This window comes from Paroedura picta, chromosome 1 (genome assembly GCF_049243985.1).
Source record: "Paroedura picta isolate Pp20150507F chromosome 1, Ppicta_v3.0, whole genome shotgun sequence".
In the NCBI taxonomy this organism is placed as follows: domain Eukaryota; kingdom Metazoa; phylum Chordata; class Lepidosauria; order Squamata; family Gekkonidae; genus Paroedura; species Paroedura picta.
In genome coordinates this window covers 86,773,516-86,801,231 of record NC_135369.1, presented here as the reverse complement: position 1 = coordinate 86,801,231, position 27,716 = coordinate 86,773,516, and the positions used below count along the sequence as shown (strand labels likewise).

Below are 27,716 nucleotides of genomic sequence, written 5' to 3'. Positions count from 1 at the left end.
GGCGGCCGGGGATGATAGCAGGAAGCCGCCTCCCGGAGCCTTATCGGCGGGCAGCAGGAGGGGCCGGGCCGGGCCGGGTCCCTGCTTGGGCGGGCCCGGCGCTTCCTGGGACAGCTTTTCTGAGGCGCCGCCCTCGCCCGCTGGGCTCGGAAGCCGCCTCCGCCGCCTCCGCCGCCTCCGCCGGCCATTTGCTCCATGGCAGGCTTGGTTCTCCGGCTGCCCTCGTTGCTGCTGCTATGGCGGCGCCGGCAGTGCTGGTCGTGGGCGCCCGCTTCCCTCGGCAGAGGCTGGGCCGCCTGCAGCCCCGCCAGCAACAGGTGCCTGCAGCCGCCTTCTCCCGCCCTTTCCCGCCTCTCCCCGGCCGCTGTGCAGAGCTTCTCCGCATCCTCCTGGGCAGCCGCGGCTGGGAACTCGCGGAAGAAGGGGGACGAGCCCGCGGAGGCAGCGCCTTCCCAGGCTCCTGGGCCCGCCGTCGGAGGAGGCGGCTCTGACGCCAAGAGACTCCTGGCCTTGGCGCATCCCGAGCGCTGGAGATTGACAGGTAACCCCCCCCCCACTCAAAAAAAAAAAAAAAAGACAACCCGACTCACCTTTTGTCCTCTGCTGGGAATGGAATCCTGGCCCAGGCTCCCCCCCCCCCCCGCCGGGCTATCCCCCCTTCTTGTCATGCTCCAAGCTAGAGGTCGATTCTGATCCTGTAGCCTGCCGTTTCCTCGGAGAGGTGGCCTGTGAATATATATGCTACATAAAATAAAAAGATTAACTGCATTTATATCAAGACAACCTTTTGAAAGTTGAAGCTCACTTGAAATGCTTCCAACAAATGATTTTGCTGGAATCAATTTTGGCCAAGTTTGTTGTGAGGATAAAATGGAGGAGACTGGCCACAAAAATGTGTGTGAAGCAGATGTAAGTATGATGCTTAAATAGTTTCTTTACATGCACCCAATGACACCTTTCATAGAGAATATAATTTGATTTCAGAACTTCATGAAATGCTAGAAATTCTATACATATGTAATACCTAACAGTGAAGATGCATTCTCTAGGACAGTGGTCCCCAACCTTTTTATCACTGGGGACCAGTCAACGACAATTTTACTGAGGCCCGGGGGGAGGGGGTAGTCTTTTGCTGAGGGACCTCGCCTCCTGATCCCCTGCTCCACTTGCTTTCCCGCTGCCGCCCCTGACTTCCCACCGCCCGCTGGGGGGCGCTGCCAGCAGCAGGTGCGCAATGCCATGTTAAGGGGGAGCCCCAGCCATGGCGGCCACTGGAGAACACGAAAGGTGAGCCGTGGCAGAGTGGCAGGGCAGCCCCTGAGGCAGCAGCCGGGAAGGAGGACGAGGAGGAGCCACGGACCGAGACCGGTCTCCGAACCGGGGGTTGGGGACCACTGCTCTAGGAGATATAGGGCATATATCTAAGGCTTAAGGGAAGTGCTATCCATCAGGACCAGAGCATCTGGCTTTGTTTCCTTATTGCCCAGCTATAATGAATTGTGCTGTTGACTTCTCAGTTCCAGGTGGCAGAGTATCTAAAATGGAGCAGTGTGTTCACTTTTACCTGATACTTGTGAAGTACTCACATGAGGTGGAGCATGATTTGTGCTGCATTCTGCTACTTGCTTCACTGCAGCTTTAGGATTATTGGGTTGAAAATTATGTTTTAAAACAAACAAACCTGAACCAGTTCTTTTACCTAGTGCATTTACTGTTGTGAATACTCCCATATTTTTTGTTCATAATACTGAACTGCTGGCATCATCCTGCAGGCCTTTATGAGACTTCAGCCTGGCTTTATTTCTCAGTATCTGTGCAAAAACCTTTGTTTAATCAATTTTTTCCCATCGTTCCTCAAAGGAACTCAGGGCTGCACAAAGATTTCAACGGATCTCAGTTTTGTCCTCACAGCAGCCCAATGAAATGTGTTGGACTGAGAGGCTTAGTCTCCCAGTGATATTCATGGTAGGAGGGATTTAAACTTGGATCTTTCCATGCCTGATCTTAACCACTATATCACACTGGCTCTTTATGAAAGAGGTAGCTATAAATTTTATTGTTAATTGTCTTATACTTATTAGTAATTCCGCGTTTTATGTTCTGTACTACTTCTTAATCATGCGATTCTTGAATCAGTATATTCAGCAGCTGTATCTGTTCAGGCCACTATAATTCTTCATTACAACTTTATCTCTACTTGACACACTTGTTGAATTGGACATTACTAGACCATATATTTTACAATGGAGATTATGTCTTATGTAAAAGTTATCCATTTTGATGGAATGTGGAACAAATGAACTATCAAGAAAATATTCCATAATACCTAAAAAAATGTAAAATTGAATTGTTTTTCCTTAGCTGCTGTTGGCTTTCTGACCATCTCCAGTGTCATCACTATGTCTGCCCCTTTTTTCTTGGGGAAGGTTATTGATGTCATTTACACAAACCCCTCTGGTGACTTTACTGACAACCTGTCCAACCTCTGTGCCTTGCTAAGTGGAATATTCTTCTGTGGTGCTGCTGCCAATGCAACCCGTGTCTACCTCATGCAGACTGCAGGTAACAACAACAAAAGTAAACTGTTCTGTCTCTTTGACAGAATTGGCTGAAAAACATTTCAGGGTAATGGTCACACATTTAAGGTTATGTTCTTTCATTTGATTGCGGGTATTGCCATTCCTTAATACTATAGCACCAGTTGCCTGTGTAGATTAGAATTCCTGTTCATAAGCATGTATGTGGTGGGTAGCTGGGGGAAGTCCCTTCTGTTTTCTTAATCCCATATCATTAACAGGTAACTAAAGTGCATGGTAAAAGCTTGAGCATGTATGCTTCATGGAACTTTGTAGAGACGGTTTGCATGTTGTACACATAGCATTGGTATTCAGAAATCTCATAGCTTTTCTGTTTTGCATTCATGTGCTGTGCTGTGGCCTTAGTAATTTCTTATATGTGACTCAAATACTGTGAAGTCACTTCCAGGCCAGACTTCTGTAACTTGCTCTATGCAGGCCTACCCTTGGCTTTGATCTGGAAATTACAGCTGGTACAGAACGCGACTGCTAGGGTCCTCACTAAATCATCCTGGAGGATGCCTCCTGCCTCTGCTGAGGCAACTGCATTGGTTATCAGTCGGTTTCCAGATCAAGTTCAAGGTTTTGGTTTTGATCTTTATGGCTATATGTGGTTTGGGTCCTACTTACCTGTGGGACCACTTACCTCCTTATGCCCCCTGCAGGGCGTGTGGCTCTGCGGGTATGAATCTGCTAATGGTCCCAGGGCCCCGGGAAGTGCCTACCCTCAACCAGGGCTAGGGTTTTTTCAGTCCTGGCCCCTACCTGGTTGGAATGAGCTCCCAGAAGAGCTGTGGGCCCTGTCAGAGCTCTTGAAGTTCTGTAGGGCCTGTAAGATGGAACTCTTCTGTAAGGTGTTTGGTTGAGGCTAGTCGCGATGAGTCCCAGGGAATTTCAAGCCCCCCCCTCCCCGGTTCTTGGGTACTAGACCTATATAGAACCATGTTCAAACTTCCCTGTTTTTTTTGACATCCCTAGCACTCCAGCCAACTGAGTCAACTGCACTGGAGGCTGGGGAGATCCATTAGTTGTACTGCCATCTCATTTTTATATTTATATTTATATTTATATTTATATTTATATTTATATTTATATTTATATTTATATTTATATTTATATTTATATTTATATTTATATTTATATTTATATTTATATTTATATTTATATTTATATTTATATTTATATTTATATTTATATTTATATTTATATTTATATTTATATACCACCGCGCTCAAATGTTTTACAAAATAAATCTTCTTCTATTGTATTGTTTGATTGTATTTTATTCTATGGGGTTAAGATTGAGGATTTTATTGTTATAAGATTATTTTAATGTAAATATATTCTTATATTCATGCTGTGAACCGCCGCAAGCCAGTTTGCTGTGAGCGGCGGTATGGAAGTCAAATTAAATAAAAACAAACATAAATAAATAAAACCAGGTAGAAAGAATTCCTAGTTTTAACAACTTAATACAAAGAGAACCTTAACATTGTGAGACCCTTAATTCTAGTACCTAAGAGACCACATTTTAATATAGTTAAAGAGCTCTGTTAGTCTTTACTTCTAAACCCAAGTTATATGTTGGGCAGAGAATCTGTCAACCTTGCAAACTATCCCAATATTTCCCTGTGTTTGAAAGTAATTATCAGAACCAAGTGATGCTGATGGTCTTGCATTCCACTTTCATTAATGTGAAAATTTTGTTTATTAGCAGTTAAGGATAAGGATGTTCATTAGTGGTTAATCTATCATGGTCTCAATAATGATAATGTTAAAAAGAACTAATGAGCGTAAACCTAAAAATTCAAATAAAAATGATCTTAAAAGGCAATGACATGCTGGGAGAACATATTAATCTTCTGATAAGGTGCTGAAATAAATCAATTCCATGGAGAGTTAGTATGATATTGTCCCCAAACAATATCTTTGTAGTTGAACTACTAAACTACAGCAAGTAAAATTAATTTGGTACCACTCCACCTTAAGCTTTGCAAAAGAGAAAAAGAAAGGAAAACATATTTACAAAACAGAGTTTGTAGAAATTAATTATTGGCAAGTTTTTGAAAACGTTAAGAGCAGTGAGGATCAATTTCCTTTATTTACTATATGAAAGTGAGCAAAAGTATTATGTTGACCCTGTTTTCTTTGAACTCTACTAGTAGTGTTAGATACTTATTTTATTTACAAAATTTACACCCCTCCTTTTTGTCCTCATCAAGACTCCAAGGCTGCTAATAAATTAAAACCATACACAATTAAAACACATCTTTTAAGCCATTAAAACCAAACAAAAACATCATTGCAACATTAAAGCTAAAACCATAAAAACAACAGTGACAGGAAAAGCTGAAGAAAACACAAATATGTCTCAATATTTTCTTTTTTAAAAACTCTTTAAAAATAGGTAATAGTCTCAAAAATTAATTGACTTTATAACATCGGTTGCATGATTTTTGGGGGGGGGGGGGAATTAAACCTGTTAAACATCTGTTGCATGATTTGCGGGGGGGGATTAAACATTATACTTTATCTAAATATTAACTGTAGGAAACAGTACAGTTCTACGATGCCAATCCCACCGGCATATTTTCTGTTGCCTTTGTGACATGGGATCAGTTGCAGATCATTTGGAATTAATAATATTGTTAATGTACTATTTGTACACTTATAGGACAACGAATTGTGAATCGACTGAGAGCAACAATGTTTTCATCTCTTTTGAAACAAGAAGTAGCCTTTTTTGACAAAACCAGCACTGGAGAACTGATCAATCGCTTATCTTCTGACACTGCACTTTTGGGCCGTTCAGTCACTGAAAACCTTTCTGATGGGCTGAGAGCTGTAGCGCAGGCTTCAGTTGGGATTGGGATGATGGTGTGTGTTTTCCTGTTCTTATCACTCTGCTTTCATTCATTCTGTAGAATCAAAGTGTCTAGCATGCTGGGTATCCAACAGTTTCTGAAGTGCTTGTGCTTTGTGGGTAGTACTTACATTAAGGAAGTATTTAATCAGATGAAAAACCACTATATGATCACACAGACAAGGAGTTGTGCTTGATCCACAATTCTGTCTCTCCTGCACATGTTTGCTATGTTAAAGAAAATCACACCACCACCTGTTTCCTGGTAGAGATACTGAAATTGCCATATATCTCTACATTTTCTAACATTTGGAAAGTGGAACAGAGGCTTCTGTACATGAGTTTGGATCTGTAGGTCCACATGGAAGAACTGTTTCTACTCCTGTAAGATTTCTCATCAATGCAAGGGTATTCATTCAGCTTTTTAAGCACTAAACTGTCCTCATTTTAGAGCACAGTCAAGTTGTTGGGTCCTCAGCTATCTCAGGGTTGAGAAATGGAATGTGAAGTTTTTTTTATTTTTGCTGCATGTGTTGCAATGCAGGCCTCCAAGCACCTTGTTCCCTATGACTGGGTGCAGAACGAGATCACATGTGTGAGGAAATATATTCCATCAAACCTCTAGCCAAATAACATTGTTGTTTCACAGTACCCACTTGTGCTACAATTGCACCATGCAACTTGGGTGGAGTTTGCTGATGAAAGAGAGCGTTGGCTGTGTTTGCTCTTGTAACCTCCCCTCTTCTGGGCCCAAGCACTGCTTATGGTGTTTGATAACAATTGTAGCATGGTTGTAAATAATAGTACTGAACAGCTGTTATTAGAAATTTTCACTCCATCAATTCTTACCTTGTCTCGGTGTGGCTTATATCAGTTTAGAAGATGGATTCTCCACCCATTCCGTCCTTGCTGTATTAGGATGTTAATTATGAAATACAGTTTTAAAAACCATTACAAAATGTTTCACAGGGGAACTCTGCTGCATTACATTGTTTAGTTCATAGATCCAGTGGAGACTGTTTAATTACATTACAAGGTTAATACTAATTTGCTTTTACTTTGCAGTTTTTCGTTTCTCCCAAACTTGCTATGTTTGTTCTGACTGTGGTGCCACCTTTGGCTATCATAGCTGTGATTTATGGAAGATATTTACGAAAACTGACTAGAATGACACAGGATTCCCTTGCAGAAGCAACACAGGTAGACCCTTACTCTGTTAATTTTTTTAAATTAAAGGTACTATTGGATCAAAGTCCTTTTTATCTTCATTTTGTCTATAGTCAGGTACATTTTATTTTTAAGCGGCTCTGAGATTCCGGTCCCTAAATATGTCTTGATTCAAACACAAAGGTTCACTTTAAAGAAAAGGGAGTAATGGGGGGATAGATCACAGAGGCTGATGCACAATGGGGATGGGGCAGTCTTTTTCATTCCTTCCCCTTTTAACAGGAAACAAAGGCTGAACTAGGAAGTTACCTCCCTTGTTCTTGTAATATAATTTTCTTCTTGCTTTTCTTCATCCACACTTCTTGTCACAATTTGTATTTATATTATTGGAATACTAAAGTAAGGGTTTATCTGCATTGACTTCTCTCTTCCCCAGTGGTTCTCTGTGAACTTTGAACCATTATGCAATCACCCTGCATGGCTCATGCTGCAGTTCAGTGGCCTAAGACTTCATTGCTGTGCTGAGGTTATCTCCCTGCTCCAGTTCCCTGGAGTACAAAGAGGTGGAATCATGTCTTATTGTATTATGATGATAAAGCAATTAGATAAACACCAACAGAAATCTGCACCAGCTATGAGTATAGCTTTTAAATGCAATGGCAAGGTCTGATCTTGTTTTCAAGCATGCCAGAAAGTGAGCCAGCTGAATTACATTATAAATATGTTACAGTTAGCAGAAGAACGGATTGGAAATTTGCGAACAGTTCGCGCTTTTGGACAAGAATTACACGAAATGGAGAAATACAGGAGCAAAGTTGATTATGTACTGCAGTTGGCCAAAAAAGAAGCCATAGCTCGAGCAGGATTCTTTGGAGCAGTAAGTATATGAAGAAGGTGAGGAATCCACAATGTCTGTGTAATGGCTCTGGCTTTTCATGAGCGTGTGAATATGTGTAACATACACACAGTTATGCTCAGTTTTGATCTGTATAACATATCTATTTAACATACTAGAAATAATTTTTCTGTAAGTATTGTAAGCTTTTAAGGTGGGAGTTATATCTCTGGATCTGACATGATCAAAGATTAAATTTTTATAGAGGGCTTTCGCCACACCTTTATGTAGCTGCCTTAGAGAATTCTCAGGATGCTTCTTAAACTCCCGAGTGTAACAGGTAAACTCATTTATTCATTTTCAAATTGCTTTGTCACCATTTCCTGAGTGAATAATTCTAGGCAGTCACAGGAAATGATCACAACATCAATGAAAGAAAAAACACCTTTGCAAATTTGGCAACCCCAAAAATTCAAAGATTGATATAGAAGGACCATTTCCGCATGGAGGCATGAAACATGTGCCACCTCCTGCTTGCAAACGCACAATCGGAAATTGTGCGTTTGCATGCTTTCTTATGGGAGACTCCTCCCGTGTTATCCCGCTACCTCATTGCAGGCTTTCCCTTCCTGATGAGGCTGCAGAGAAGCCTGAAGTGTGGACAACCTGCACTTCTCCCTCCGCTTCTTGGGTTGTCAATCAACGCGAGCTACCAAGCCCTCCTCAGCGGTTGTTTTGGGGACTTAAACTTTGCCCCCCCCCAAGTCCCAAAATTAATTAAAACAAAACACTTCTGCATTGCTATGGGGAAACGCCACGACAATAAAACATTTCCTTAGATCCCTATTTGGGATTTCTTGTATAACAGTTTCTCTTTATGTTCGTATAGATTTGTGATAGGCTAGCCATGAGAACTGGACCCCAGTGATTGTGTCTTCACAATCCTAACCCCGCCCATGGCACTGCAGGTGCCGCGGACTAAATAAAGCCTTAAGGGCTTAGGGGGAGGAGTTAGGGTGGACTCTGTCCGGGATGAGGAAGGGTGCCGATTGGCCCCTTCCTCCAGACAGACCATCGGCGGGGCCAATCGGCAGGCGCTTCACGCCTGCCGATTGGCCTGATTCCCACTCTGCTACGCACGGCTCGCAGTTGCTCCCTTGCCGACGTCAGGCCGCCATGTCCCGCGTGCCGCCGGCCTGCAGGCTCGCCGGCACCGAGACCATAATCTAGCGCCTGCTGTATTGTGACTACAGCGGGCTTGATTCCTAGTAAAGATATAAAACAAAGAGCATGGATGTCAAGCTAATAGAGGGCTGCTGCATCACACACACACCCATTACCCCGTTCATACCCCACTGACAGAAAACCCAAACAGGAATGTGTTTTAGTGGCTCAATCCCAATATTACCGTGCACCCTGAAGAGAACATTTTATCTGAAGGGAGGGCACGTCGCTTTGCAGTCTCAAAGCAACCCAGACTGTGCCTTTGTTTAAAATTTCAATCAGAAAATGGAGAGGCGAGGGCAGGGGTGGGCAAAACGCTACAATACTGTTCCTCATTTCTCCCTCCCAACAGGCTTGCCCCTGTTTGCACCCTGATTTGCAGCCCGACAAGAAGAGGGAAATTGGGATTTTGTGATTTCCCTCACCGCAGAGCAAACTGGACAAAAACTCATGCCACCCACTGGAGTGCTCTAGGTTGTTGCTGACGACATGTGGAAGCAGAACAAAATCTGCGAGCAATGAGAGGCTGTCCAAGGGCAAATTCCTTGTGTGGAAATGATCAAGATGTTTTTTATTCCAATATGTTACAAGGTTCAAGTATTGAATACCTTGTTTCAACAATGCAGCAGTCTGGATCCGTGCAATGCAGGCTACCATACTGCTTGAGAGCTACAATTCTTGTCTGTGCTGATTTAATACGCTGTGAAAAAGTGAAGGGGAAAAAGGTTTTCAATACCAGAACCTTGTCACAAAGATAACATCTTTGAATTTGGGGTGTTGGTTTTGCCAGCTTCACCGCTCCCTGGGGGCTCAGGGCAGCTCACAACATTTAATCAAACAAGAGTTAAAACATTTAAAACCAGTTTACATTAAAACCAGGAGCCTCCCCACCACCTTTCCTCCAATAGGACGGGGGGAGGGGGAACTAAGTACTATAATATAATTACATGGTATGCAGATGTTGTTTGTGTAGGAAGGCCAGTAATTTATTATGTTCTGTGGGCCTCAACCATAGGCCTGATGAAATCGCTTTGTCTTGCAGGCCCTGTGGAACTGTTTTAAGTCCCGCAGGGCCCTGATCTCGCTTGGGAGAGTGTTCTACCAGGCCAGTGCCAGGGCAGAAAAGGTCTTGGCTTTGGTTGAGGCCAATTTAACTTCTCCTGGGGTGGAGATTTTGAGCAGATGTTGCATGCTTGATCACAGATTTCTCTGCAAGACATAAGGTGCAAAGGTCCCAGAATAGGAGTTCTTTAAATGGAAATTCTGAATCTATACTATGCTAACCTGGCTGCAGTTTCCCTTTTAAATTGTTCTATCATCAGAAGTGAGTATCCCTGCTGGTCTTTCTTCAGTGTAATTGGAGCCTAAGGAGATATTTCTTAAGGGAGATGTTTGAAAACTTTTCATCTTTAGCAGGGCTAATGGCTTTATAACTAATACATCGAAAAGATATTTGGTCCCAGAATGGAAAAAACAGGAACACAGGTACAACGAGGAGTGCATAAAATAGAGCAAGAGTCCAGTAGCATCTTGAAGAGTAACAAATGTGTGTCAGATTATGAGCTTTCAACTTTTCTACAGCTACAAACCGATATGGCTACCCATCTTGATCATACTCCTATAGATTACCGTTGACTTATTGTTCTGCTCTTGTCCAACTATATGTTTTTAAAAGAACTATGCACAAAGGTATTAGTTCCTTCTGTCCTGTAAAAAATTGGCAGTCAAAGAAGCTAAGGTGATTCACCCTTCTGCCAAATCCATTACACATCTTTGTTACAGGCCAGAAGATATGGATTTTCAAACAAAAGTTCTTGAATATGAATTTTAGATGATGCATCTTTAAAGGACTGTGTTATTTTTGTTTCCTTTTCAGCACAGATTATTTTCTCTTTTTCTTCCTTTAGACTGGGCTATCTGGCAACTTGATTGTGCTCTCTGTTCTATACAAAGGAGGATTACTGATGGGCAGTGCTCACATGACTATTGGTGAACTGTCTTCTTTCTTAATGTATGCTTTCTGGGTTGGCATAAGCATTGGAGGTATGGATCAGAAAATGTACACTTTTTTAATCATTAAAAATAAAAATTAACATAGACAAGTTGCTAGTTCATAAATGAGTTTGAAATAAATGTTTGAAACAGATGCTACAAACATTGTGTTAAGAAATCGTGCCCTGTATCTGTTTTAGAGACACTCTCTCCTCTTGGCCCGTAGCTCATTACTGCTAGTTTGGTAGTCTACCACAAAATTTCTGCAATCCTTTATATGAAAATTACAGCTTTGGAGTCTTTGAAAGTAATAGAGCTTGTATGAATGAGTCTGGAAGCAACATACATGGTAGGGGTGTGCAAGGCAAAGAAAATCCAAACTGCTTCGGGTTCAGAAGAACCTGCCTTGTTCACCGAAGCACTTTAGCCATGTAAATCATCCCAGGCCTCTTGCTCGCCTGTTCTGAAGGGAGGAGAGTGAGAGCCCCACCCTCACCCGCTCCCTGCCTGGGCCGCTGCTGCTGCCACCACCACACACTTACCTATGGCTGGCTGGTCCCACGACCCCTGTCCAGACTTGGAGGGAAGCACTCTGTGGCTGCCACCTACCCCTGAGGACCATCAAAAAAAGTGTATGGATGCGAAGAAGCATTGTCTCCACCTCCAATGTTCTGACTTCGCACCAGCCTCCCTCTCCCTTCTCCCAGGGATGGGAGTTTTTTGGGTTTTTTAAAAGAGAACTGCCTGGAGCAACGAATAGGCATTCAATCATGTAGGCAAAGGCAAACAAAAAAAAATTTCCCCATAGTTGTAGCACAAAGCATGCTTCCCCCCCCCCCCAAAAAATCAGGGCATAACACTATTTTGAACAATGTCCAGAAATGCCCAAAGTGTCTATACTGCAGTTGAGTCAGAATTATGCATCTGTGAAAACTTGGTAGGGGAAAATAAATAGGATACATTGTTTTCTATTCTTTGCTGTAATCATACTAACATGAGCCAATTAACTTATTCCATTTAGCATACTGGAAGATAACCCATTTAGCATTTATTGGGTGATCTGAGCTGGTATTGAAATATCCAGATAACTTTATTTCCACTGGATAATGTGTACTCACATGACTTCCTGAGTTACTAAAATCGGATCTACTTTGAAATACAGTATTTGCTGGCATATAAGAATACTTTTCCCCCCTGAAAAACATACCCTCGAGTGGGGGGGGGTCGTCTTATACACCGGGTGCACTTCAGTTGGGATAGACATAGTTGCCCATAGTGGCCCATAGTACTGTATTTTGAGTGGAAATGTTGAGAAGTCGTCTTATACGCCGGCAAATACGATAATTAAACTTAAATCAGCCAGCAGCTGATTTAAAGGAACTAAACGCAATGTAAAAAAACACCATTATTGCAGATGTTGACACTCACTGCTTGATCATTTCTGGTTAAGCCAGGTGTGCAGGGTTTTTGTCAGCCTTCAGAAATATGTAGAAGCTACTGAACTAGAGGCAGTAGCAAGACAAAAGAAAATAGGGCCTCTTACACTAATTTCAGCTCTCTTAAAAACTATCCGGTTTGTTATTTTCTACCATTACTACAGATAACAACCCAATCTCTTAACACAGAGGTTGACTCCTCTTTATGAAAGAGTCTTGACAGCTGCAGATAGGCATGTAAGAAAATAAATGTCCCTGGGGATTTTAGGAGGGTTTGTTCTAGGGTGGCATAACTTGTTTTCAAAGGAGCTTTCATGGCAAGGCCAGGGGTTCATACAGTGCCTTTTTTTTGTTTTGCAAAATAACATCTGCTTTAACAAGTTCTGGGAACTTATATTAACATTTTCACTGAATGTCCTTTGAAGGGGCCTCTCCAGATGACTACTGTCTTACTTGATAGCATGCCGTATTTCAGGATCTTAAAAGGATTTTCCAAACTAGAAGGCTTTGTTATAGAACATTGTAAACATCTTTTTCCAGCTGATTTTCTCAACTGTCAGTGAACCTGGGTGGTGCTGGCTAAATTAGATTGGCTCTTATGTACTCCCCTCTCCCCAAACCTGCAAGTGCTCTTTGAACTGTAATTGTTCAAATGTCACATTACTAACATCACTTTTCCCCCTGCCTCATGCTGCTTGGAAATAGATTTTAAATGAACTTTCCTGACAGAGAATGTAAATATGTGCATGTTCAAAGCAGTAGATGTGCATGGGTATGCATTGGCAGTTCTCAGTGCCAACATACTTTTCTCTGTGGTATTGATTTTCCATATAAATAATCTGGGGGGGGGGTAGGTTTACCAACTGTGGGCATTCTCCCCTCCCAGGAATTTTTTCAAGCAACAATCTTCTTCATCACCTCTGTATTACTTGTTTTCACAGAAAGCCTCTCAGATGCATTTCCCTGTTCTACCACCACCTCTTCCTCATTCCATTCATCTCTTTATCTCAGTCAACATTTTCAGATGTTGATTGATTTTTTAAAAAGAGTGCAAAAAAGGAGGAAACCACTTAAACTGCTATGACAAAAGGGGTGTAACATGTAGGTGGGAAAGCATCCAATGAAACCACTTTGAGCCTACTAATTAAACATAATGGGTGTGTTCCAATAATATGTACAACTAAGGTAACAATAAATTGAAATTAGTATAACAGTGTATCAGATTGTTTAGTGCAACATGAATGCACGGGAGAAAGTCAATAGGAGAAATTTTATGCCCCAGCAGTCAGCCTCCTGGTATAAGTAGAGGCAACTGGATGCAATGGGACTTCACAGTGGTGATCTGGTATGTACACTGCACAGATGATAGAGGAGACCTTTGTTGGGGGGGGGGGGAACCACATCCATTAAAGATTGAGTGCTTCCCTTTGTACCACTCCAGCAAAGTATTTGTTCAGCTGAAATAAATCAAACACGTTAATGGTCATGGCATAGATTACTGTTTTTTATGTAGCACTCGTGGCCATCTATTTTATGCAGCTTATTTTTTCAAAAAGTTCTATGCTGTCTTCTTAGCTGTCCATAATGCTAGCACCCTGCTTTAAGGGAAAGACTCCTCTCCCCTTCTTTGCACCATAGATTGCTATGCACAAGAAGCATAAACTGGAATCCAACCCATGATGATCAGGGAGCTGTGATCAGATCTTTCTAGAATTTTCTACAAAAAGTTAACTAGTTATTTGATGCCCCAATTTGGATCATGGCTCAGTTTCATGGGTTTCACTAACCAAAACAAAACCACTTGCCTCAGGGTTACCTTTAAAGAAAGGGAACAACAGGTTTTCTGCCCGCTTTAACTATGAGTAAAATTAAGAGATGAAGATTTTAGACCCTTTCTCCCTGCCACAGCACCAATTGTAATGCACTTACTTTCCACTTATGGCTAGTTTCAGAATTGGTAGACATACAGGAAGTCTGAAGTCTGATGTGCAGTCATATTTCATGTGTGTTCGGCTTTAAAATGTTTGTCTGGGCTTATCCTTTCCAATGCACTGAACTTGTTTTTCAGGTTGTGCATTCATGGAATCATTTGAATGAGCATTCAGTAATTGAAGTTATGCCAGTTTGCATGTCCTGTATGTTCCTGCTCATGCATAACAACAGGCTTTTCTTTTTCCCTCCCTTTTTTAAGGCTTAAGCTCTTTCTATTCAGAGCTAATGAAAGGATTAGGTGCAGGAGGACGTTTGTGGGAACTTATTGATAGGAAGCCAGAACTTCCTTTTAATGGTATGTTCTTTATGTCATTACCATTTTGCAAGATTTTTAAAAAACTTGTCTAATGTTCAGAAATAGTTGAAGTATATTTAAATAGTTTATATTTTCTTAAATTAGCTTTTTCTCCTCAAATGTTGAAGTACAATATAATTTTTTAAATTCTGTGATAAATATTCTAAAGTGAGAACCACATTGGTTTTTGGTAGCATAAACAACAGTCTTGTGACACATTAAAGATTAAGTTCTTATGGAGAAAGCTGATATCAGCTCACTTGTTCTATGTATGAAGTGGCAACTTAAGTAGGTATGTGTGAGTATGAGGAGTAGGAATGTTTTGTATTTCATCCATGGTTTAGAGGTTTCTAAGTGCCTTTTACTGGCTGCCAGAACACAGAGGGAAGAGACTCAGTAGGAGGATGACACATCTCCCAGTAGAATAAAAGAGTTGGTTCCTATATGCCGCTTTTCTCTATCAGGTGTCTCAAAGTGGCTTACATTCGCCTTCCCTTTCCTCTCCCCACAACAGACACCCTGTGAGGTAGGTGAGGCTGAGAGAACCCTGATATTACTGCTCCATCAGAACAGCTTTGTCAGTGCTGTGGCGAGCCCAAGGTCACCCAGCTGGCTGCATGTTGGGGAGCGCGGAATCAAACCCGGCTCACCAGATTAGAAGTCCTCGCTCCTAACCACTACACCAAGCTGGCTATACAGGTACAGACCACCTAGTTTTACAGAAGATCAAAGAGAGAAGGAGGAGGTGATTGGTTTTTATAATCTGATTTTCACTACCCAAAGGATCTCAAAGTGGGTTACAATCACCTTCCCTTCTTCTCACCACAACAGATATCCTTTGTGGTTATTGGGGCTAAGAGAGCTCTGACAGAGCTGCTCTGTGAGAACAGCTCTAAGATAACTGTGACTAGCCCAAGGTCATCCAGATGCCTGCATGTAGACGGGCTGGGTAAATGGAACCTGGCTCTCCAGATTAGAGGCTGCCACTCTTAACTACTACACCAAGCTAGAGTAGTAGGGAAAGTGACACTTCAGCTTGAAGGACCTGAAAGGCAAATGGATAAGTCCTGTGAAAACTTTGAAAGCTGGAGAATTTACCATTAGGGAAGGTGAAAAATCAAAGGATATAAAGATGCCAGCCTCCAGGTGAGGCCTGTGGATTCCCTGGCATTACAGCTCATCTCCAGACTACAGAGATCAATTCCCCGGGATAAAATGGATGCCATGGAGGGTGGACTCTATGCCATGGTATCTTGTTGAGGTCCCTGCCCTCCTCAGGCTCTACTCTCAAGTCTCCAGAAGATTCCCAGCCTGGATTTGGCAACCCTGTGCCCCCATCCTTTGCCAGGGTTCCAGGGAGGAACCTGGCAACCCTACCCCCACCAGATGAGAGGCCTTGTTTGTTTGTTGCTTTTCCCAGTGGTAGTAATGACCACATACAATTAAACAATTAGGAATCTATCCTTATTTTAAAATCTTCAGAATGAGTAAAAAATAGGATTAGAAGAGCTATAGTTATACCAATTTTCTTTTTAATACTTGCTCAGATTTGCTGTGTTAATAGGCATGCAAGTGCTTCTATGACTTTATTAAACTCTTTATTAATTGAGGTGCTGTTCTTATAATCTCAGGAATCCATTCATACCCTTTTGTACATGCATATCCAGCAGAAGCCAGGACTGAAGTTGATTCTTCCATCCCCAGATTGTGTATGTCTGTCTGTCTCTGCAGCTGCTAGATAGTCACAAAATGGAGTCTTTTAATAGCAATGCAGTAAAGAGTACAGAAACATTAGCCCTGTAGCAGGAGATACTCTTTGAGGCTATTGGGTCTGAGCAAACCCGAGAATGGGAAAGGGGAGTAAATAAATAAATGAGGATGCTGGGTTGGCTAGATAATCCAGGGAAGCAGAGAAGCTTTCTCTCTCCTATATGGAACCTGCAAGAGCTGTTATGCCGCAACGTTTATAGATGGTACATCTCTAATGTTGTTATTTCCATTATTTTAGAGGGAATAGTATTAAACCAGGATACTTTCAGAGGTGCACTGGAGTTTAGAAACATTCAGTTTGCATATCCAGCTCGTCCAGAAACTTCAGTTTTCCAGGACTTCACCCTTACCATTCCAGCTGGCTCTGTCATGGCGTTGGTTGGCCCAAGTGGCTCTGGCAAGTCAACAGTTGTATCTCTCCTGCTTAGGCTTTATGATCCAGTCTCAGGTAAGTAAGCAAGAGTGTGTGTGTGTGTAAGCAACGTATGCTCACACATACCTACTATGCTATGAATAATAAATATACTTGGGTCCAAAGCTGTATTCCTGGTATGTTTTCTTAAAACTATACAATACAAGGAAAGTATATGTTACCAAGATGCCATTTAAACATATGTACAAGAATTGCAAGTGAGATCATTTCCAGTTTAAAGTTTTAGAGTGTTTTTAATATAATATTGAATATAATATTTAAACCACAATAAGTACATACACGCATACTATCAGCTCAACTGTTTTTGGCTATTGGGAAAACATAGCATATTGCTTATTAGCTTTGTTTTTTAAAGTAGCATAAGAATGCTAAATTGTCCAGAAGATTTACAGCATTCTCTGTGACACATACTGGAGACTTTGGGGAGGAGAGGGAATTCAGTGGGCTATAAAACCAAACAGACTATGTTCTTAGGGGCCATTATCACCAAGTGAACTGATCTCTGTTCTCTGGCGATGAGATGTAATTCCAGGAGATCCCCAGGTCCCACCTGGAGGCTGGGATTCCCAAAAATTTTACCCTGAGATTAAACTTCGTTGGTCTTAAAGGTGCCAGTAGCCTCAAACACTATCCATTATAATTTTCTCCACTCCCCCTCCATTTCCAGGGATCTTAGGGAGATGTCCCTGCGCCCTCCTTACCTATGCAGTAGGCCAGACCACCACAAAGAGCCTTGCACATGCTCAGAGGTGCCCTGAATACACCAGCTCTGGGGGGAAGCATCCCCAGTCTCCCACCTATGGCCTGAGACAGGGAAGGGAGAGGCAGCTGCTGAGGTGACCCACAGGTGGTGCTTTAAGACAGCTTCAGGCCTCCCCCACATCTACACTCGAGCCTGGCAGTCCTCACTGGGCCCAGCGCTGCCACTCAGCCACACTCACAAAGCTCCTGGCCACCATATCTGGTCCCTTCCAACTCTATGATTCTATGAGCTGGGTGAAGGGAGGTTGGCCATGGCACCCACTCAGGCCTATCAGGTGGGCCTGAGAGGAGGCTGGGTGGGGCAGGCCATTGAGCAGAAGGTGGAGGTCCAGCAGAGCAGCAAGTCTTCTCACACCTGCCTGGGAGTAAGGCCCATTGAATACAGCATGGCTTACTTCTGAGTAAATGTGGGTGGGAGGGGTGCATCTGGAGAGGGGGTGAGGCTCCCATGTGGCCCCTCCTTTGCCAAGAACAGCAATGGCACTAGCGATGCCCCAACCTGACATTTAATGCATGCTGGCCTATCTGGTTCCTGCTTGGGAACAGGGAGAGAGGCACTTTCAAGGGAATTGAGGTCTCATAGCGTTACCAGGGGAGGAATTAAGTAGCAATCTGCAGGGTGCATTTATTTCATTTTGTTCTTCCCTACATATAGGGAAAAGGCAGTATGGTTTCATCAGCGGTTGCTGGGCGGATCCCAGACTGTCTTTTTCCTGTTGGCGGAATACCCCTACTCTGGGCTAATCGCCTTCTGCTTTAACAAGTGAGTTGTCTGCCAACACAGTACATGTTTTATTATATGGAAATATATAACAATAATCGCTTGCTTTACTCAACAGGAGCTATTACCGTTGACGGTGTTAACATTCGTCAGCTTAATCCTCTGTGGTTCAGGACTAAGATTGGAACTGTTAGTCAGGTAAGGAAACAGCTACTTGACTTTAACTCCCTTTAAAAGCAGTTATTGCACATACTTAGATCTGTTCTACATCACTGGTAACATTTTGAGAAGAATAGTATGTTTTCCCCTTTTTAAAAAGCCTTCCAGTCAAGGACCAGATCTTTCTCCATTTTTTGCTGCTGATAGCACTGGCTAGGACTGCTAACTGAACCACTTGGGTTGGAAAACTACTTAACACTAAAGTGTTTGATTCAGTACTGATTGAATTGCCACATTTTAAATAGTTGAGCTCTGTAGTTCCATGTGGTGTTCACATTAAGTCATCAGCTTTCCTATCATATTTTGCAACTTCACAGCAAATATTTTGCAACTTCACATCGTGTGAAATGCAGCTTAAAATTTGTTTTATGACCTTATGTTCTTTTTAAATGTTGCAAGTCATCTCTGTACACCAATAAATGTTAGGGAAAACAGATATTTTTGATTGCACTGGACTACTTTGTAGTGTTATCTGGGCATATATTATGAAGCTATATTAACATGGTTGCTGTTCTTTTCCATACATTAGGAACCCATTCTGTTTTCCTGTTCCATTGCTGAGAACATTGCTTATGGTGCACAGGAACCTTCTCTGGTAACAACCAAAGAAATTGAGAGAGTTGCAGAGATAGCAAATGCTGCTAACTTTATCCAGAATTTCCCCAAAGGATTCCACACTTCAGTTGGGGAGAAAGGTGTTCTTCTTTCAGGTACAACCATAATTTTCAGAGCACATTGGTGTAGCAATGTTCTTTTGGTGTTCTGATTTTAAGTTTCATTAATAATGTATTTTAAATGTCTATTAAAAACTACTCCAGCAGAATGGGAGGTGAGAAATTGTTATTGCTTAATAACATAATACTCGTTAAGTTAGAAAATGGCCATATTCAATTAAGTCTCCATTAACAGTATTTTATGTTAGGTGGACAGAAACAGCGAATTGCAATCGCTCGAGCTCTTCTCAAGGTAAGCCCAACTAAAACCAGTTGAGTATTTTTATATATCTGTGCTAAAAGAAAGGACAAGGTTTGTAAAGAGTATATAGTTGGTTAGTAGGAGTCAGAAATAGGTTCACATAATTTTTATTGTATATTGAAACTATTGTCTGTTATGAGATTAGAACCCAGTTGTTAGCAGAATCTGCTCTGTTCTCAATTGGTGTGATCTTGCAGGAACTGTAATTTATGACTATAGGAAGATATTGATTTTGATTCAAATTTCAAAGATGCTATCTTTTATAGTGCAGTCCTGTGCTGAATTAGTCCATTAAATTAAGGTGACCAGATTGTCCCACTTTTGGAGGGACATCTGGGGGCACCTGGCAAATTGTACTTATGTTGAAATTTAAAATATATATATTACAATACTATTTTTGCGTTCTATGAAAATATTTGTTGCTCAATATAGACCAAATTTTAAATCAAGAACCCCCCCGGTCAATGGTGTCCCACTTTACCAATGTTAAAATAGACTCTATTATCAAAGACTCTACACTCTATTATCAAAGGCTTTTATCTGATTCCATGCTCATGCTAATTGCATATTGTTAATCTCCCCTTAAAAATGCAGAATTTTTCCTGGTTCTTGGGAATAATGGTGCAGTCCTAAAAAAAACTTTACTAGAAGTCCCATTGAAAAGACTTGAATAGGATTTTGAATAGATCTGCTTCAAATAGCATCATAATTTAATTACAAATATAATTATGGAGTCTTCACAGTAACTAAGTATTTCACAATATTGTATTACAGTTTTCAGAACAAGAGAAATCTTGCATATATCCATTCTTCTTGATAAAGCTAGTGAATTTAACATTCAACTTTCTGGTATTAAAATAAAAACATTAACAAAATCTACAATTTGTCCAACTAAGTTCATTTCATTTTGTTCTTTAGAATCCAAAAATTCTTCTTCTTGATGAAGCAACAAGGTGAGTACAATATGCAGTAGTTTTGGCTATGAGGAGTAATTTTTATTAGAAGGACAAAAAATATATTGGGGCATCTTGCGCTGATTCTCATCTCTGCTACTGGCCTTGTGCCAAAGCATGGATTGCCATTTCTTCTGTGGAAATGAGCATCATGCTTTCCAGTTTCTGCACTACTTTTGCAGACACTCAATCCAATACTTCATTATATAAAGACTAGAAGAGTAGATTTTCCCAGTATTTAAAAACTGGAACTAATAGCTGTGCTTCAGACCACAGTTGTCAATGTGCTGGCTCAATGCTAGCATGAGCCCTAATCGCCTTTCCCCAGTTCTTTTCCCCAGTGCTTCAAGCATTGGCAGGCAAAAGAATGGGCAGCTGGGAGGTCTCCTGTTATAGCAGGAGTCGTTAAATAGGGAGTCATTTGCTTTTCATTTCTGCAGCTCCTCAGACAGATCAGCTGAGTTCTACTTCACGTCCCCCTTGCTGCCCTGGTGTAGTGCCAGCTTGGTGTGGTGGTTAAGAGCACACATGCAGCTGGCTGGGTGACATCGGGCTAGTCACAGTCCTGTTAGATCAGGTCTCACAGAACAGTTCTGCCAGAGCTTACTCAGCCTTACCTCCCTCACAGGGTGTCTGTTGTGGGGAGAGGAAAGGAGGGTGATTTTAAGCTGCTTTGAGAGTACTTTGGGTAATGAAAAGTGGGGTATGCAAACCAGCTCTCCTCCTCCTCTTCCTCCTCTTCTTCTCGCTGCTCCACTGAGTAAGATTTGTTTGACTAGACATAAATCAGGCAAAATTCTATAAATGTCGTAAACAAACTTTACATTAAAACCAACAACAATTGTTTGGTGCCTGTGAGAGTAGTCCCATGGCAAACTTTATGGCTGAGTAGGGGGAGAAAACCTTGTTGTCCACGTCCTGGACTGACATGCTGACCTCTCCAGAATAATTGGTTGGGCATTATGTGAGACAGGGTGCTGGACAGGATGATATCCCAAAACTCTAAAGAGGGTACTTAATCTCGCTGAATGTTGTCCCTGTATCTCTTGAAATCTGAAAAAGTAGTCCCTTTTCCCAGAGAAATATATTTGATTCTGCTCCTTGGCATGGGGCAAGTAATGGATCACTTGCGGATCTCCAGCCATTTAGCATTTATATGCACAGTTGAACACACGTAAATACGTGAAACTGCCTTAAACTGAATCAGATTGTTGGTTCATCAAGGTCAGTATCAGCTACTCTGATTGGCAACAGCTCCCTAAAGAGGTCTTTCACACCACTTCCTACACGATACTTTTAGAATCATAGCATCATAGCATCATAGAGTTGGGACCTCATGGGTCATCTAGTCCAACCCCCTGCCCTATGCAGGACACTCACAACCCTATCGCTCATCCACTGTAACCTGCCACCCCCTTAAACTTTCACAGAATCAGCCTCTCCGTCAGATGGCTATCCAGCCTTTGCTTAAAATTTTTCAAAGATGGAGAACCCACCACCTCCCGAGGAAGCCTGTTCCATTGAGAAACCACTCTCTGTCAGGAACTGCTTCCTGATGTTTAGACGGAATTTCTTTTGAATTAATTTCATCCCATTGGTTCTGGTCTGTCCTTCCGGGGCAAGAGAAAACAACTCTGTTCCATCCTCTATATGACAGCCTTTTAAATATTTGAAGATTGCTATCAAATCCCCTCTGTCGTCTCCTCTCCAGGCTAAACAGGCCAAGTTCTCCCAACCTTTCCTCATAAGTCTTGGTCTCCAAACCCCTCACCATCTTTGTTGCCCTCCTCTGGACACACTCGTTTGTCTACATCCCTCTTCAACTGGGGTGCCCAAAACTGAACACAGTACTCCAAGTGAGGCAGAACCAGAGCAGAGTAAAGTGGTACCATCAATTCCCATGATCTGGACATGATACTCCATTTGATACAGCCCAAAATCCCATTTGCCTTTTTAGCCACCGAGTCACACTGTTGACTCATGTTCAATGTATGGTCTTCTAAGACTCCTAGATCCTTTTGGCACATGCTACTGTCAAGACAAGTCTCCCCCATCCTATATCGGTGTGTTTGGTTTTTCCTACCTAAATGGTGAACGTTACACTTGTCCTTATTGAACTTCATTTTATTCAGTTTAGCCCACTTCTCGATTTTAACTGGGGACTCAGGGACGGAACTTGACACCTTCTGCAAGTGAAGCTAATGCTATGCCACTAAACCATGGTCTTTTCTGGTCCAGGCCTGGTGGCAACCATGTCATAAGTTTATGCAGAAGACTAACAACAAAGCCCATGGTATCTAACAATACAACTGGAGCTAGGGCCCCCCTCCCTGGGCAGGCCAGCCAGGGTCTCCCCCCTTGCTGCCACAAAATGCCCACAAAGGCCTTAGTGGGCCTTTTAAGGGCAGGGAGAGTCCATTCCCCTCCGCCACCTCCTGAAAGCCCACGGAGGTCTCGGAAGGCCTAGTCAGGCTGGGGGGAAACTGTTCCCCCTGCTGTCCCATGGAGGCCTTGGCGGGCCTTTTGGGCGTGAGGGAGGACTGGGGGACAGTCCATTCCCCCCTGAAGGCCTACAGAGGCGTTGATGGGCCTTTTTTTGGGGGGGGGCGGAGCGCTTGGGGACAGTTCATTCCCCACTCCCTGAAAGCCCGCAGAGTCCTCAGCAGTCCTTTTGGGGTCAGGGGAAGCACTGGGGAGCAGCCCGTTCCCCCCCTGAAGGCCTGCAGAGGCCCCGGCAGGCCTTTCAGAATGGGGGGAGTGCTAGGAGGCAGTCCATTCCCCCCCTGCTACTCCCAGAAAGCCCGCCAAGGCTGACTGGGGGGCAGTCTGCCTTCCCCCGGCTGAGGCCCCCACAGGCCTCCCCGGAACTTTTCAGGGTGGAGAGGAAGCATGGGGGGACTCCACCCCTCCCCAGGCAGCCCTTCCAAAGCCCTGCAGGCCTCCCTCTACCCCAACCAACCCCAGCCACAGTTCCTGGCCCTCCACCTTCCCTCCCAGCTCCAGCCATCCAGCAACCTTACCGGTGTCTGACACTTCTTCTATATGGAAGTAGTTAGAGGGGGACACGGCCAGGTGCAGGACATCCCTTCGAATTGGTCATTTGTTGGATGGACAGCCAATCAGGGATGGGACAGCCGGGACAGCCTCCCTGATTGGTGAGTAAGCAATGAGTCCCAGCTCCTCCAATGAGTCCCACCCTCTTACCCTTTTATTAAAAGGAACAGATAGGAATTGCTGAATATATGTTAAGTAACTGTCCCTTTTTAGCACTTCAAATAACTTTTTATGGTGTTGATACCAGTGATGCCCCTATGTGAAGGAAATAGATCTTCTTTGGTAGATTATTCTGTCAGCAGAAAGGTGCCATTTCATCTAATCCTATATATTCCTTAATATGCTGTAACAACGTACAGTTGATTGAATCCAAAGCAACAATTTGCACATCAGCAGTCACACAGCAAGGGAAAGAGCCTGTGCTTTCCACAGATCAACTCTCAAGCTGCATCCCATGCTGTTCCCAAAGGGATTCCCTCCCCGAGCAGGAGCTGCAGATAGAATCATAGAGTCGGAAGGTATCTCCAGGGTCATCTAGTCCAACGCCCTGCACAGTGCAGGGACTCACAACTACCTGCCCACAGGCGACCCCAATTGGCGACCCCAATTTCATGCCCAAGTGATCTCTCCACCAAAAAACTCCAGAATCACAGAGGTGGTTACAAAAGAGCACTTCTCCAAGTGGAGTTCTGCTCATATTTCTTTGGTTCCAACCCAATATTTCCTCTTAAGCATGAAGTGTTATTGGAAAATTGTGTGTATATACATATGCCTGAAATCCAAGGAAATGGGTTATTAAGCAAAGCTAGCGAAACACCTTCAGACTGCTTAAGCACATAATGAATATAAAGTGCAGAGAAATGAAATCTGGTTCTCTTTTTGTGCAAGATATCTGCAAGTAAGCTGGAATAGTAATGATAATTATTTCAGTATTCTATGGAATCCGTTTTTATATTAATTTCATTTTAATGTGGAAGTGGCAGGTTATAAATCGGATGATGGATGGATGGAACGTGTTCCGAGTCTACTTCTATGAGTTTGAACTTAACTGGTTTCAGAGATCAGTTGGGTGTTGACCTGCGAACAGTCATGCCTCAAATGAACTGGGGCACTTCCAGTTTGCACTGCAGTGAGAGGTACTGCACTGCAGTAAGGCAGTCTCCATATTTCTTGATGCAGACCTTCTGGGATGCTTCAGCTGGTCTGCTACTTGCCAGGAGACACAGCTTGTGGGGATCAGTGTGAAGTGATATAGGCTGTGCAGTCCTCATTATTGGATCTTAATAAAGAATGTAGTATCTTCTTGGCTTGGCTTTTACCCTCTGCAGAAGAATGACTGTTCAACTGGATTCCTGTTGGAGCTAATCTGACACATGAGTCATAGGCTGAAAACAGCGTGTAAAGTGAACATTGTGTTCCGTCTGAGTGTTAAAATTAATTTATGGAAAAAGAATGGTTGGTTTTATTAAATACCTATTAGGCTATTGTACCTTCTGAAAGACTATATTAAATGGTTAAAATCAAGCTGGTTAGTTTGGAGAGAACTGACAGCCCCTAAAAATGATTGAGGAAAAATAACTTGTCTTTGTTGCTTCCTTCTCTTCACAAACTAGTGCTTTGGATGCTGAAAACGAGTCCCTTGTCCAAGAGGCACTGGATCGACTGATGGAAGGGAGGACTGTCCTCATTATTGCTCATCGTCTTTCCACCATTCAGAATGCAGATTGTGTTGCAGTTCTGGACCAAGGCAGAATTATTGAGTGTGGAAAGCATGAAACACTGCTTGCAAATCCAAATGGACTTTTCAGTAAACTAATGAAGAAACAGTCTTTTGTCCAGAATAGTGAAAGTATTATGATAAATGTAAAATCTTGAAAGAGAGATTTTTGTAAGCAAAACAGAATGTATGAATAGAAATGTAAAACATTTCCAATAATTTAATTTATGTTTCAAGTAATGCACAATATATAATATATATTTTCCCCCAAGAAGTTTCAAACTTGGTTGTGCTAACCTTTTTATTCAGAGTTTTAAATAATTGTACATGTATGAAAATATCCAATATTGAACTACTTTCATACTGTAAATATTTTTCTATTTTTTTTTTAGTTAATGGATATGATTCGAGTGTCTACCTGTTTTTTTTAAAGCCTTAGCTTTAACAAAGCTAATCTGAGACGGCATTAAAATAACATATTGACCTGGAAACCCTTCTGAAAAGTGTCATTAGAATTAACATTGATCAAGAGTTTTGAAACTAAAGCCCAATTCTGGGCAGTGTTAAGAGATGGGTTTTTTCCCACTGGAAGGTACATGGTTTGCATGGAAAAATCCCAGTTTCAGTCCCTGATATTTCCATTTGAAAGGGATTTCAGTTCTCCATACAACTAGCCACTTCCAGCTGAGATATTTGGTACTGCACTCAATGGAACAGTGATCTGACTTGGCATCTTGTAATATATACAGTTTCTTGTCATACATATTTATCCTGAAGCGTCTTGTTTAAATCATAACACTTACAGTCATGTATAGGATTGCAACTGTACTGATTTCAAAGCACTTTCTAACAAACCGAGCTTGGAAACAAGTGACATCTAATATAAAATATATTTAAACAAATACTGGAATACTTTGAGATTAGTTGGCTCAGTGCAGAGAACAAAAATATTTCTGTATGCTTTTCTGTCATTATTAAGCAGTCTAAAACTTGGATGGCCTTTCTTCTGTTTGCTATCAGAAAGGGAAGCAAGTAGCCTTCTGTTGTTCTCCTTTAAAGTAGAGGTTCTTTAACTTTCCATCAGGTCAGATTATATTACATGGCACTGAAAATTTAACAAAATGGAAAATGCTTTTGTTAACCCTGTGAGTTTAAATTTAAATATTTTAAAAAGAGATTTAACCAAAAATGTAAAGATAGGTGAATGCAAGTTCCACTGAAGCTGTGTATGTTCTGTTGCCAAATAGACTTATTTAGAAATGTGACCTTCCTGGTCGGTTGTATCTTAATACTTGAACATTTAATAATTCATAGATTTTAATTTTGTTTACCCTTCTGATGTTGTCAAATATTCTTATTTACATATTTATAAAACATACAGCTGGTTTCTAAGACTCTTCTATATTGCACACTGTTGCTTATGTTGCAAACTTGCAGTTTGCCAGTGTTCCTTTTAACTGATGCTATTATTGGTAGGCGAGGGGCTAGGTCCATTTCCGATACCAAAAAAGTATTTCTACGCTATATTTTATTGTCCGCCAATTGGATTTGTGGTGGCTTTCTTCTTCCTTTAACATTAATTTTGTGATTTCTATAAAATAAAAATGTACAAAACTCAGACATTGTACAGGGAATCACATAATTGTATGGAGTAGCTTTAAAAAAACCCTGCTCTTAAACAAAGTTTGTGGATAGAGGACTTTCTTTAGCACTTTAATCAACAATGAGGGACAATTAGAAAGTCACAAATTGTCTCTCCGAGCAGGAATTTATTCTCTCATCCAATGTCTTCTAAACAGCTAGTGTTTACTGCAGTGTGCATAAAAATTGAGCTGTTGGTTCAATCCACTTTTAAAGAGTGATAGGAGGTTTCAGTAACACTTGTTTCTGAGACTATTCTGTTAATAGTGAGGATATGTAATATTTCTTTGCTGGATCTGTGGGACTGCTGGATCTGTGGGACCCCACCAACTACCATCTGGCCTCGCACCTTCTGTTTCTGGGCAAGGTGGATGAAAGGGTCGCTGCGGACCAGCTCCTGGCTTTCTTGGAGAAAACTTTGGCCTTTGATCCATATCAGTTGGGCTTCCGTCCTGGCCATGGGATGGAGACTGCACTAGTCACTCTGACGGATGATCTCCACACTAGCTGGATCGTGAAGGTGCGGCTATCCTCATGCTTCTTGATCTGCCGGCCATATTCAATATGGTCAACTGCCAGTTGTTAGCCCACCATCTCTTTCCTCCAGCACTGGACAGAGGTGGCAGTGGGGGAAGAGATGCCTGGCCCCTTTGCGTTCCCTTGTGGAGTGCCACAGGGGGTGATACTCTCCCCCATGCTTTTCAACAGCTATACGCACCCTCTGGCACAGCTGGTCCAGGGCTTTAGGCTGGGCTGTCATCAGTACGCTGATGACACTCAGATCTAGTTCCTGATGGATGGCCAGCCAGAAACAGTTGTCTGAAACTCAACCCCTCCAAGATGGAAGGACTTTGGCTGGGTAGAAGGGGGCAGGACCAGGAAGTGTGCTCCCATGCCTGGATGGGTTGCAGCTTATGGCTGTGCCTGCAGCCATGAGTTTGGGGGTCTGCACATTGGTGACACCGAAGCCCATAACTCTGCATCAGCTGAGCAATGGGGCACATAAAGATGTTAAACATAGGGGAATTGCACCTTGCGGTACTCCACATTGGACTCTGCCCATTCATATAATCCATTTTTATTTTGGATGT

At 42.3% G+C, this 27,716-nt stretch overlaps 1 protein-coding gene across 3 annotated transcripts; it reads left to right on the top strand.

Moving 5' to 3' along the window:
* On the top strand, nucleotides 1-26,602 carry ABCB10 (ATP binding cassette subfamily B member 10). 3 transcript variants are annotated; one of them, XM_077346419.1, is made up of 13 exons: nucleotides 1-541; nucleotides 2,362-2,562; nucleotides 5,251-5,453; nucleotides 6,505-6,639; nucleotides 7,337-7,483; nucleotides 10,573-10,708; nucleotides 14,285-14,380; nucleotides 16,389-16,598; nucleotides 18,185-18,264; nucleotides 18,815-18,995; nucleotides 19,195-19,251; nucleotides 20,179-20,213; nucleotides 24,881-25,208. In XM_077346419.1, exons 1-12 carry the CDS (start codon nucleotides 196-198, stop codon nucleotides 20,199-20,201), a joined length of 1,815 nt encoding a protein of 604 aa, XP_077202534.1. In that variant the 5' UTR covers nucleotides 1-195; the 3' UTR covers nucleotides 20,202-20,213; nucleotides 24,881-25,208. The 3 variants fall into 3 exon arrangements, with proteins under 3 accessions (XP_077202534.1, XP_077202533.1, XP_077202536.1); XM_077346418.1 differs by having other exon boundaries at nucleotides 2-541; nucleotides 19,208-19,251; nucleotides 24,881-26,602; XM_077346421.1 differs by lacking the exon at nucleotides 1-541 and adding an exon at nucleotides 622-909 and having other exon boundaries at nucleotides 19,208-19,251; nucleotides 24,881-26,602.
* The last annotated feature ends 1,114 nt before the right edge of the window (nucleotides 26,603-27,716 follow it).

Excerpts from the sequence above, each read along its gene's own strand:
- ABCB10 (XM_077346418.1), top strand. The coding sequence starts at position 196 with ATGGCAGGCTTGGTTCTCCGGCTGCCCTCGTTGCTGCTGCTATGGCGG. Across the intron at positions 5,454-6,504 it reads CAGTTGGGATTGGGATGATG|TTTTTCGTTTCTCCCAAACT; the intron begins GTGTGTGTTTTC and ends TTTACTTTGCAG. Across the intron at positions 18,996-19,207 it reads GAAAGGTGTTCTTCTTTCAG|GTGGACAGAAACAGCGAATT; the intron begins GTACAACCATAA and ends ATTTTATGTTAG.